Source organism: Lontra canadensis, unplaced genomic scaffold (assembly GCF_010015895.1).
Source record: "Lontra canadensis isolate GAN:19392208 unplaced genomic scaffold, GSC_riverotter_1.0 scaffold56, whole genome shotgun sequence".
NCBI classification, from domain to species: Eukaryota; Metazoa; Chordata; class Mammalia; order Carnivora; family Mustelidae; genus Lontra; species Lontra canadensis.
Genome location: NW_022631050.1, coordinates 6,045,537 through 6,058,297, shown reverse-complemented (window position 1 = coordinate 6,058,297; position 12,761 = coordinate 6,045,537). Strand labels below are relative to the sequence as shown.

Genomic DNA, 12,761 nt, shown 5'->3' with positions numbered 1-12,761 from the left:
GAGCGTCTGACTCTTGGTTTCTGCTCAGGTTGTGATCTCAAGGTCGTGGGATGGAGTCCTGCATCAGGCTCTGAGCTCAGCGCAGAGTCTGCTTGGGATTCTCTCTCCCTCTGCCCCTCCCACTTGTTCTTTCTCTCTCAAATAAATAAATCTTTAAAAAGAAAAAACCAGAAGGATCTCTTAGAGTGAAAACAAGGTAAAACCAAAGTCAAAACTTAAGGTAATGAGATAAAAATGTCTGATTTGTTATCATACAAATATAATCTGAATCACAGACCAGATCATTTGGGGCCATACTGCTCCCTAGACTAGCTGGACTCTCGGTCCATTTCAGTAGCTTCATCCAGCCCTCCCTTATCCAGCTAGTCCCTTTCTTTTGCCTTTTGCCCTCTAAGACAACAGGTTTATTCTTATCCCGACCCTAAACATTTTTTTTAATATATATATTTTTTAAATCAGCATATAATGTATTATTTGTTTTAGGGGTACAGGTCTGTCATTCAGCAGTCTTAGACAATTCACAGCACTCACCACAATACATACACTCCCCTGTGTCCATCACCCAGCCACCCCATCCCTCCCCACTCCACTCCAGCAAGCCTCAGTTTGTTTCCTGAGATTAAGAGTCTCTTAAGGTTTATCTCCGTCTCTGGTTTTGTCCCATTTCACTTTTTCCTCTCTTCCCCTATGATCCTCTGCTTTGTTTCTTAAATTCCACATATCAGTGAGATCATGTGATAATTGTCTTTCTCTGATTAACTTACCTTTGCTCTCTAGTTCCATTCACATTGTTGCAAATGGCAAGATTTCATTTTTTGATGGTTGCATAATACTCCATTGTAGATATATACCACATCTTCTTATCCGTTCATCCTTCGGTAGACATCTGGCCTCTTTCCATAGTTTGGCCGTTGTGGTTTACCCTAAACATTTTTGCTGATCTTCCTCTTTCATGGCCTTGGCAGTACCTTCCTTTCCCTTCCCCAGAGGACCCTGTGCTTTCTGAGATCCCTCTCCTCTGCCCTAACCAGCCCCTGCTGGAGTCATCCTTGGGACAGTTTAAGTCTCACCTTGGCTGGTGGTTAATCTGCCTCTCAGTAAGACTAGTCGTTCTCAGCTGTCAATCTGTCTGTGAGTCTCGGTCTGCTTATAGGGACTGGGCATCTTCTCATCACCCGGAGCATCTCTGCTTGGTGGCCATTTGTTACAAGAAGCAGTGTTCTCATTTCTTCCTAGTCACATACCCTCACTCCGTTTCCATCTGCCCATTACATTTTTTTTTTTTAATATATAGTCTTTGTTTCTGTGGAACTTGGAATTTCCCAAAAGCTTTTTAGTCTCAATATCAGAAAGTAATGTGAAGTCTAGAATAACTAATTAAGAACACTAGGTTTTATCCAATATTTGCTAAGTCATTCTGGGCAAGGCAGATGGGAAATCTTTACCTTCCTCTCAGTTTTACTATGAACCTAAATTGGCTGTTAAAAAAATTATCTTTAAAAAACAAGGGAGGGACGCCTGGGTGGCTCAGTGGGTTAAGCCGCTGCCTTCCGCTCAGGTCATGATCCCAGGGTCCTGGGATCGAGTCCCGCATCGGGCTCCTTGCTCAGCGGGGAGCCTGCTTCTCTCGCTGCCTTTGCCTGCCTCTCTGCCTGCTTGTGTGTACTCTCTCTCTCTATCTCTGGCAAATAAATAAAATCTTTAAAAAAAAAAAAAAAAAAAAGGGAAGGGTTGCCCAGGTGGCTCAGTCATTAAGCATCTGCCTCTGGCTCAGGTCGTGGTCCCAGGGCCCTGGGATCGAGACCTGCTCCCTGCTCAGTGGGAAGCCTGCTTCTACCTCTCCCACTCCCCCTGCTTGTGTTCCTTCTCTTGCTGTCTCTCTGTCAAATAAATAAAATAACATCTTTAAAAACAAAAAAAACAAGGGGAAAGGTCAATCTGTGCCAGACAGCGTTGTTCTAAAGAGCAACAATAACGGAAGTCGCTGAGCTTATTGAGAACTTAGTATGTGGCAGATGTTGTTGTAATCATTTTAATTGTATTAATTCATCAAATACTTAAAACCCCAAGAAGGAGGTACTGTTATTGTGCCGATTTTATAGATGAAGAAAGCAAAACCCTGAGAGGTGAGATACTTTGCCCAAAGATAGGCGTTTGAACCCTGGCTGTGGGTGCTCTCATGTGCTTGAGAGCGTGTCCTCCATCACCTCCTGGAGTTCTCACAGTACCCACTCTCCACCGTGACCTTGGAAGGTATTCCTTCTTTCCAACAACCAGAGCGAAGCCTGCTTCCCTGGGGGCCTTGACTTTTATTTTACTTTTTTTTTTTAATAAAAAAATGGTCGTGGGACCATGACCTGAGCCAAAGGCAGACACCTACCTAATGACTAAGCCACCCAGGCGCCCCGGGGGCCTTGACATTTGTTACCTTTCTTTTTCCAGCATCTTCAAAATCTCATCTGCTTCTAGATTCGCATAGTCCTCCCTTATCTTGGAAAAAAAAAAAAAAAAAAAAAAGTCACACACTCTCTGCTGCTCTCTTGAGTCCCTCTCATTTACTCTCCTCCCCGCGGTGTCCCTTTTCCCACCTCTAGCCTTTTTGTACCTCATTTTACACTTAACAACTAAAGGCCAAAACCAGTCTGTATTTCTGAATAACTACCTTGAGTTCTCCTTTAGCTCCCATTAGCAGGAAGTCTGTGGGTCCCGGGTACCCTGCGGAGGCCCGGGCTGCTCAGTACACTCCCATCCGGTTGTTGGGACAGTGTGGTACAGTAGTGTCTTCCCACTGGTCAGGGAGTCACTCCTGTATCCGCTCATGCTCCCGGAGAGATTCTCGCCCTCTTTTAGCCGTGGCCAAGAGGCAAGCTGAGAATACTGCTAAAAAGAAAATATGAAGGACCAAAGATGAAAATGCACTTCTGGTGATATTAGGACCCCAGGAGTTCTGGCCACTAAAAATACGTGCCTTCCTGTTCAGAGGACTTCTTTCTCCATCCACCCAGCCAAAACCTCTGATGTTGTGAATGCATAGCTTTGCTTTCACTTCTGTTTGTGGATCAGACTCAGGGCCATCTGGCTTCTCTAATGAGCGTGTGTTTTCTTCTGTTCCTGACTGAGCTCCCTGTTGAGATCGGTCTGGTGTGCCTTAATGTGTATGTATACCACCTCCTGGTGTGTGTAAATATTCCTTATATATCTTGGAACCCATAGCCTGGTTTTTGGAGGCTCCTTCCTCGGGTGGGATGGGCCTAGGAGCGCTGAATGTCAGGCCTGCCCCATGTCTGCTGAGTCTTCCCGCGAAGGATCTGATGGGTAGGCTTCCCAGTGAGCAGGCTCCATGCCTACGTGCTGCTGTGTCTGAGAAGAGGTGTGGGGTGGGCTTCCTGGCTGTGTTCGTTCCTAGAGAGGTCACAGCAGAGGCGCAAATTGGATGGCTTAAAACAGCAGGAACTTCTCTCACAGTTCTGGAGGCTAGAAGCCTACAATCCAGGTGTCAGCAGGGTCGTGCTTCTCTGAGACGTGGAGGGGAGGATGCTTCCCTTGCCTTTTCTGCCTGCTGGTGGCCTGCCAGTGATCTTCAGTGCTCCTTGGCTTATAGGCGCATCTGTCCAATCTCTGCCTCCATTGTCCCATGGTTCTCTCCCTTTATGTCTCTGCCTTCTCGTGACCCTCTCTTATAAGGACACCAGTCATAGTGGAGTAAGGACCCACTCTGCTCCACTACTCCGGAATGACCTCATTTTAACAAATTATACCTGCAGTGACCTGGGAACTGGGTCAAAGAACCGGGAGTTCTGTGTTAGGAGGATGGCAAAATGAAGAACTGGACTGGGCAGGGGTGCCTGGGAGGCTCAATTGGTTAAGCATCTGCCTTTGGCTCAGGTCATGATCCCACAGTCCTGGGATAGAGCCCTGCACTGGGCTCCCTGCTCAGCAGGGAGTCTGCTTCTCCCTCTCTCTCTGACCCTCCCACTCATGCTTTCTCTCTCTGTCATTTGCTCTCTCTCTCAATAAGTAAGTAAAATCTTAAAAACAAAAACACAACAGTAAATGCTGATCTTGACAACCCAGATTTGTGTGCGGACTCTGGAGTGTCAGAGAGGCAGGGAGGGTCAGGAACTTCCAGTGTGATTAGAAACAGGTGCTGTTCTCCTTAAACTTAGCCCATGGTCTGCCATTTCATAGTTTAGATTATCAGCAAATTGGCCCACCTTCTTGTTTAAGAGATAGACCTATGGAGATACCAGATATTAGATGGTATGCCTATAGAAGATCAGTCTTCCCCATCTAGACTTTGCACAGATAGGACTTTATCAGAACTCTTTTTGAGCCTGGTATTCAGGAACCTGGGATTATTGTGTCTACTTGGAAAGTGCACTGAATATAAATCAGAAAACCACCAAGCACTGGACCAGGCGGCTAATGTGTCTGTATATACCTTGTCCATTTAACAGCTGCCACTGTGTGAATGTTTGCTGTAATGTCTACAGCAGCCTAAGGAGTCATGTCACTATATCCCCATTTTAGAGAGAGGAGACTGAGGAATGGTTTGCCCAAGGTCATGCAGACGATTAGAACCAGAGTGGGGATTTGAGCCTAGTCTGCCTTGGATCGACGGGGGCACGTACTCCCTCCACCAACACTGTTCTTTGCCTCTTTCGTGACAGAAAATGCTTAAATTGTCATTTAAGCCTCTTATCAGGAAGTCAAGTAAGGCTCTATGTTCCTTTATTCTGACAACAAATATTAGACAGTGTACATGGGATTCAACAGCGAAGAAGATCCAGACACGGACTTTGATGCAATGGGTGCAGAGATAAATGGACAGAGTGACAAGTGCCATAAAGAGGGTGGGCATGAGGACACCTAAGTTAGGCTTGAAGAGTCAGGAGATGCTTTCTGCATCTAATTTGTGACCTGAAGGACAAGAAGGAATCCTAGCCAAGGAGTAACAGCATGCCAGTAATGACATCATTGTAATCATAGCTCCCATGTGCACAATGCTAACCATGTAGCGGGGACCACTCTGAATTCTTTCTACACATGAAATGCAGCCATTCCGACCTTTGGAGGAGGTGCTTTTGGATCCTTGTCTCACACATGAGGGCACGGAGGCATAGAGAAGTTAGGCTAACTTCGTCGGGGCCACACAGTTGCCATAGATAGGAGCAGTGTAGGAATCCGCAAGTCTGGCCCCAGACCGCTTGCTTTTGCCAGAGTCTCTCAAGCCAAAGGGTGAGGAGAGGTGCACATATTCCATGTGCAAAGGGCAAGAGGCACAAGAGAGCAGAGCCAGTTAGAGTCTCCTGGAAGAGTCCAGAGGGGGCCCAAAGGGATGAGCAGGGCAGGTGCCCACCGGGGCTCAGTGGAGTTCTGGGATAACGTCCTGCTTGCATTTACGTGCCTGGAGTTAGTAACCCCAGACGCGGAGACAAATGAGATGTGGAGCTCAAGTTCTCCCAAAGACTTTCCTGTTTCGCATACGTGCAGACCAAGTTCATGAGCAAAGCAGATTACACCTAATACCTTTCAGGTTACTAGACCTGTAAATGTCATGTTTAGACAGAGACAGGATGCCCCAAAAGGAATGTAACCTCCCAGTTTCCACCAGTTACCCATTCCACCACCACTTCTCTACCTACTTCCTCCATGACAAAGAGCTGTTTCCCCCATCTTAAGGTTTCCAGAAATGTCGAGTCCTGCTCTTTTAGTACCATCCTCGATGTTCTCGAGATAGCTACTGTGGGTACAGTGAGCAAGAATGGTACCCAAACTGGTTTTCTGCACCAGTAAATTCCTTCCCCTAAGTTGCTTTTCAGGCCCTCCTTTCTCCTCCACTGGACTGGCTCCTCCTCCTGGTCCGCCAGCCACCCTCAAGTGCCTGCTCTGACAGGCTCTTACCCTAGTGCATCAGGAAGAAAGAGGCTGTTTTTCTAAAATTGTACACACAGAGAGATGTATTTCAACCTGTATGTGCCACAATGCTAACGGTGTTTGCTGCTGAGGGTCTTATTAGAGGTGATGAAAACATTGGTTTTGGTTTTATGTTTCAGTATCTGTATTTTTTAATTTTTCTGTAACTGATCTGTAATATTTACATAATGAAAGTAGTACATGTTAAAAGAAATAAAGTTTTATAAAGAAGATGGAACGGCCCAGCCTGTTCAGATACATTCCTGGGACAGGGAGGCAGGAGTATTTCTCACTGCTGCCTAAGGCTGGTTAGGGAGCTAGTGGTCTGTGACCTTGAGGAGTTCTGTCCCTCCTTTTCCCGTGCGTGTTTAAACTTCTACCACAGACCGCCTTTGCATTATGGTCACTTACATGCTGAATCACTGGGAAATTCCTCTCGTGCTTCTCTCTAGGTCAAATTTGGATCCCTTCAACCAGTACACTGAAGACCAGATCTGGGATGCCCTAGAAAGGACACACATGAAAGAATGTGTAAGTAAAGCCCCAAGGGACCGCTTCACTGGTATTTAAAGGTTGGAACCATAACAGTGCTGAGGTCACTCCCCAGCCTACCCTGGCTGCCTCTGTCCAGCCTGGTCTGTCCCTTTATTTCCAGGCTGTCTGTGTGGGATCACTTGAGATAAGCCTTCCCAGGCATTTCAGAAAGGGCTTAAAAGTTGGTATCTCTCAACCGTGGTCATATTGCGCTTTTGCTGCCCATTGATTAACCAAGGTATTAATGACAAACACTCAGAATAACATAATGCTTTTACATTCATTTCTGTTTTATTCATCATAAAGGTATAGCATGCTTTTGCAACATCTAGATATGTATCATGTCTGCAGAAAGCATGCAGCAGCATGTGTATGGGGTCACTGACGTCTTAGGTAACTCAGCACACACCCTCTCAAGGCCATGATACCTCCTGCCCTGGGGGTCGGGGGTGGGTAGGATCTCTCATGCCCCTGAGCTGAGTTAAGCTCAGGATCCCCTGCCCTGATTCAGCTAGGTCAGTTCTGCCTTTATCACTATAATACCGGGCTTCCTCCAACCATTTCATTGGAAGGATAGGCTTATAGCTTATTATAAAGGCAGGTTTGACAGCCATAAACTTAGAGCCTTGGAAATCAGAAAGAGTGATTTCACTTTCCCCATCTCCTATGGGTATGACCATATTTTCAGAACCAAAGATTAGGGCCACAATCTGACAGGATTTGGGGATATGAAAATGCTGGAATTTTAAGACCTTTGAACGGCGTAAGGCTAACAGAATAGTATACTTGAAACAGGGACTATCCTGGAAAATGAGGGTCTTAGTACACGTGATCATCACCCCTATACCTTCTTTCTAGGTGAGCCGGGTTCTTGGCTAATCATTGTTGCATCTGTTTCAGAATAGCTTATTTTTGCCACTGGACTTTGGACAAAATTTAGTTCAGTTTTTCTCCCCCCTAAATTTACTTTTTTTTTTGACTCTTCACATCTCTACTTCCTTTCTCCCTAGATTGCTCAGCTACCTCTGAAACTTGAATCTGAAGTGATGGAGAATGGAGATAACTTCTCGGTGGGGGAACGGCAGCTCCTGTGCATAGCCAGAGCCTTGCTCCGTCACTGTAAGGTACGGCGGTCTGTGGAGTGTCAGGCAAGGGGAAGAATAGCCTTTCCCCGTGCCATGAGGTCCAAAGGCTTTCCTGGCCCCAGAGATGTTTCTAAATTCACCTTGACACCATCTGGGTATACAGGTGTTTTTGAGCCTTCAGACTTCCCCAAGCCTTTCCCCAAGCCTTTCATTTCCAAGGGTGACTTTTGTTTCTGGCCAGTGAGTGGTGGTAGTACTATTGAAAACCATAGACCCAGAGATCTCCAGGCCATCAAATCCAGTCCCCTTATTTTGTAACCGGAAAAGGAAGATCCAGAAAGATTTCTATTCATGCTCAGGGTCACTGAGCAAGTGGGGGCAAGCGTTTTGTTAGATCAGTGTTACATGCTTATCCTTTTGTGTGTGGAAAGGAAGGCAGACACGCGGGTTTGAAGTTGTATCTGTTCTAAGCAAGATGGTCCTTTTACATAGGTGTGTACCTACTGAGGAAAAACAGAGTATGGTGTAAAACTTAAATAATGAAATACATCTTTGGAAATGCAGAATGAGAAGAATGCTTGGGGAATTGGTTGGATCTCTCTTTCTCCTCTCTTTTGTGGCAGATTCTGATTCTTGATGAAGCCACAGCCGCCATGGACACGGAGACAGATTTACTAATCCAGGAGACCATCCGAGAAGCATTTGCTGACTGCACCATGCTGACCATTGCCCATCGCCTACATACAGTCCTCGGCTCTGATAGGATTATGGTGCTGGCCCAGGGACAGGTACTGACCCCCTGAGGGACCATAACGTGACATGTGGCCTTGTATGGGGGAAACTGACCCGTGGCAGCATTGGGCTGATTGGCATCTTCATGCGATTGTTAGCTTTCAGATAAGCAGCCTTAGTAACTCTAACCTGGCTGCCGCTGGGAGGGATACAGTCCTCCCAAGCCAGAACCCCTCCCATGCCCGAGATCAAGTAGGGGCACTCTTAACTGGTTCTCATTTTGCTTTGGTACCTGCTTTTTTCTTGCCTGTAAAAATGACACTTTGACCTAGGTCAGAGAGCCTGTGTACTTACTAATTAACTCATATACACAGGAATTGCCCAAGGTGTACTGAGTCCAGCCACCTTGAGTTGGCTTTTCGCAAACATGTAGTGGTGCCAGACTTCTTATACTGCTGTTCCAAGCTTTCCCACAGTCTGGCCCAGCCTGGCCACCTTCCTTTGCCACTCACTTCTTGCAGGTGTCGGAGGCTATAAACAATCTTGCATTGGGGCACCTGGGTGGCTCAGTCGTAAAGTGTCTGCCTTCAGCTCAGGTCATAATCCCAGGGTCCTGGGATCAAACACCGCATTGGGCTCCCTGCTGGGCGGGAAGCCTGCTTCTCCCTCTCCCACTCCCCCTGCTTACAAGCCCTCTCTTATTGTCTCTGTCAAATAAACAAACAAAAAAAAATTTGCATCCCCTAAACTGGCTCCCCTCCGTGTCTTTCCTCACTCAATCCCATGTACCTCCAAAGCCTTTTCCTCTTGTTCCCTCTGCCACTTCCCCGTATCTGTCTGCTTGCAGCCTGCCTGTCCCTCTGAAAGGCACAGTTCCCACAGCCTGACACTCTCTGCTACCTGAAACTTTGTGTACCTCTCGTGTAGCTCCTCTGCCTCCTCTGAGGGTCACTGGCTAATGCCCTCTCTTCCCTATTAGACTGTAAACTCTGTAAGGGCAGGGGTCATGCCTTATTTGTCTCTGGGTCCCTGGCAGGGCCCCATGCAACATTCTTTGCACCTGGTAGATGTTAAGTATGTCACTTATGATGTTAAGTAAATTTATGTTGGACAGATAGCTTCTTTGTGTGCGCCTGGGATGGCAGGGAATTAGTGGTTTGGCAGAAACAACAAGCCACTTGCAGTGTGTGACTTGTCTTGTGTGATTAATAATAAGGCCCCCATTTAATAGCCACTTCCATTGAATGCGTACTGCATCAGGCACTGCACGAAGGGTTGTACGTACAGCCTCCCAACGTATAATTAGTCATCACCACCACACAAGGGAGATGCAGATGTGTCATCCCTGCCTTCCAGAAGAGAACATGGGCTCAGGGAACTGAACCTATCTCTAGTCCACAGGAAGGGAGAGAGCAGGAACTGAGCTAGGCCGGCGACACCAAAGCCAGTGCTTTACACAGCCCGACTGCCCCGTCCCTCTGTCTATGGAGAAGTCCTGAGGAAAACAGTTACTACAACAGATGGAGGCTGGGCCTCAGAACTGAGTTTGAGAGACTTAGGAGTTCATGGTTTTTCTCCTCATCTTGAAATTATGTGAACATTGGCGGGTTTTGCTACTGTCTTTACATTATCCTAAATGTTTACTGAGATTCTAGTTCACACTCGGTACAGGCAGCTACTACTCTGTACATAGTTATTAAGTAGAATGCATAAAGCGGAGGGGGCCAAGAACACTGTCCGGGAAATTCTTTCTTAAAGACACACATCTAGACCACTCTGTTTCTATGAGTGGCTTAGTGTTTTGGAATGGGGATTGATTGGCTCTCTATGAGGAACTCTATCCGTCCCTTCATTTTTGTTTCTTGTGAAGTAAAATTTCCTTATCATTGGAGGACAGCCTGAAAAACATGAAAAAAGCGTAAAGGCAAAAATAAGATGAGTCCTTTCCCTCACCGGGGACATCCGTTTGCCCCTGCCAGCCTGTTTCATGCATCTCTAAGCACAGATTCTAGGATGTGCTCTGCAGCAGACACACAGTAGCAGAACGGAAGAGACTTGGACAGCAGGAGACCGTCATCCTACGGCAGGAGGCCAAATGGCTGGTTCTTCAGCAGCTCAGTGCCATCAGGGTCTGCGTCAGCCTCTAGCCAGTACCCACCTCCGCTCCCCCTCCAGGGCCAGGCTGTCTGCGTAGCACCCACTGTCATAGCCTCACGTAGCCAGGCCTGAGGAAGCGAACTTTGTCCTCTGCCTGTATCCACTAGGCAGAGCAGCCTTTCCTAGAAGCGCCCAGAGACTTCTCCTCGGTCAAGGCTGTGCCCCAGGCCTTGGCCCTATAGCAAGAAAGGCTGGGAAAGTGAGTAGGTGAAAGTGCCTCTTTTATGGAAGCCAGACTATACCAACATATTGTTCCATTTTTTGCTGCAATAGGATTTTTGTTGCCTCACAGAAGTCCATCAAAGGAGTGGATAAGTGACTGACTAGATCTCTTACTTCCTTTTTTTTATTCTGCCAGCTGGGTATTCTGAGCTGTTCTTTTTCCGTCTATAGGTTAGGATCAGTTTGTACAAGATGACATTTGCCTACTATGCCCTTGACTTGCGCTGCAATTTTTTTTCTCCCTGAGATTTATGTGAGGGAGGTCTGGATGTCTTTTTCCCTAACCTGTCCTTTATACCGTGGTTAGCAGAAAGAAAAAAACAAAAGTGAACCCACTGGGGCATGGCAGAACTTCATGGAATTGTCACTGTGATTCTGTCCCCGGGGGCTTTGGGGTTTGTCTCCTTCTTGGCTGTGGTTCTTGCATGACCCCAAGTGACGTGTCTCCTTCCTTTGCAGGTGGTGGAGTTTGACACCCCATCAGTCCTTCTGTCCAATGACAGCTCCCGGTTCTATGCCATGTTTGCCGCCGTGGAGAACAAGGTCGCTGTCAAGGGCTAACTCCTCCCTGCCGCCGTCTCTTTTCCTTGGAGCATTGCCATTCCCTGCCTTGGGCGGGCCCCTCATCGCCTCCTCCTGCCGAAACCTTGCCTTTCCCAGTTTTATCTTTCGCACAGCAGTTCAGGATTGGCTTGTGTGTTTCAATTTTAGGGAGAGTCCTATTTTGATTATTGTATTTATTCCATATTCATGTAAACAAAATTTAGTTTTTGTTCTTAATTGCACTCTAAAGGGTTCAGGGAACCGTTATTATAAATGTATCAGAGGCCTATAATGAAGCTTTATACGTGTAGCTATATCTATATATAATTCTGTACATAGCCTATATTTACAGTGAAAATGTAAGCTGTTTATTTTATATTAAAATTAGCACTGTCCTGATAACAGTGCAAATTCCTTTCTATCATTTTTGTACAGTTTGCTGTACTAGAGATCTGATTTTGCTATTAGATTGTAGGAAGGGTAGCATTCTGTTCTTCTTCAGCTGGTGGTTTCACGGTGCCGGGTTCTCTGGGCGTCCAGAAGGAAGAGGTGTGGCAATAGTGGGCCCTCCGGTGGCCCCCTGGCACCTCCTCACAGCCACACCCGGTGTGGGGGGTGGACAGGGCTGTTGGAGGCCACGCAGAGCGCCGTGAATTCTCAGGGCTCCTGCTTTCTGTCCTGTTGTCATTCACTGTTTCTGTCAGGAGAGCAGTGGGGCAGAGCCCCAGCCCCCTTTTCACTCCCTCCGTCAGGAATGAGAATCACAGAACATTCCTCGGATAGGGGGAGTCTCTTTCCTGCCTTCCTCTTTTTGCTGTTGTTTCTTAACGAGAATCAAGTCTGTTCACAGAGTGTCCCACTGCCTCAGGTTCCCAAATGCTGGCCACTGCACAGAGCTCTCCAGCTCCCACACCTGCTGGCTCCAAAGCCCCGGGCCGGCTGCTGCTTTCGTCAGTGGTACTTTGTCATTTGCCTGGTCCCACGCCTCCACAGTTCAGTGACAGGGTTCAGGAGTTTGTGGGTCTGTTCTCTCTCACTGCAGTTGTCACACAGTCTGTCTCTCTCCAAAGTCTGCGACTTTAAGCAGCTCTTGCTAATCAGTGTCTCACACTGGTGTAGAAGTTTTTTGTACTGTAAAGAGACCTACCTCAGGTTGCTGATCGCTGTGTGGTTCCGCGTGTTCCCGCAAACCCCCTTTGTGCTGTGGGACCAGTAGCTCAGGTGGGTGTGGTTGCTGCTGTCATCAACCGATTGGTCAGCGTTGCATGTCGTGACCAACTAGACATTCTGTCGCCTTAGCATGTTTGCTGAACACCTCGTGGAAGCAAAAATCTGAAAAAGTGAATAAAATTATTTTGGATTTTGTAAAACTCTTGGTGTATAAAACTGTTTTCTGGGAAGGGAGCAAGATGTCTGTGAATGGCTTGAGGTACAAGAGCCTGGGCTCTGGATATGCAATGATGGGGTTACCTGCTGGAAAGTCCAGTGACAGAGCTGGTTGCAGAACCAGCTGGGTGTGGGCCCAGCATGCCTGGAATCCTCACAGTGGTCTTTAGTGCCTTAAGCCTGTGT

General features: G+C 47.1%; 1 protein-coding gene across 4 annotated transcripts in view; it reads left to right on the top strand.

Annotated features, from left to right (window-relative positions):
* ABCC5 (ATP binding cassette subfamily C member 5) overlaps window positions 1–12,559 on the top strand; it is an 88,705-nt gene extending 76,146 nt beyond the window's left edge. For all 4 annotated transcript variants that reach the window (XM_032875474.1, XM_032875475.1, XM_032875476.1 and 1 more), the window contains 4 exons: window positions 6,369–6,447; window positions 7,461–7,574; window positions 8,159–8,323; window positions 11,106–12,559. In XM_032875474.1, the coding sequence (XP_032731365.1) occupies window positions 6,369–6,447; window positions 7,461–7,574; window positions 8,159–8,323; window positions 11,106–11,207 (460 nt within the window). In that variant the 3' untranslated portion in view covers window positions 11,208–12,559. The remainder of the gene's footprint in view (window positions 1–6,368; window positions 6,448–7,460; window positions 7,575–8,158; window positions 8,324–11,105) is intronic.
* Window positions 12,560–12,761: the final 202 nt, after the last annotated feature.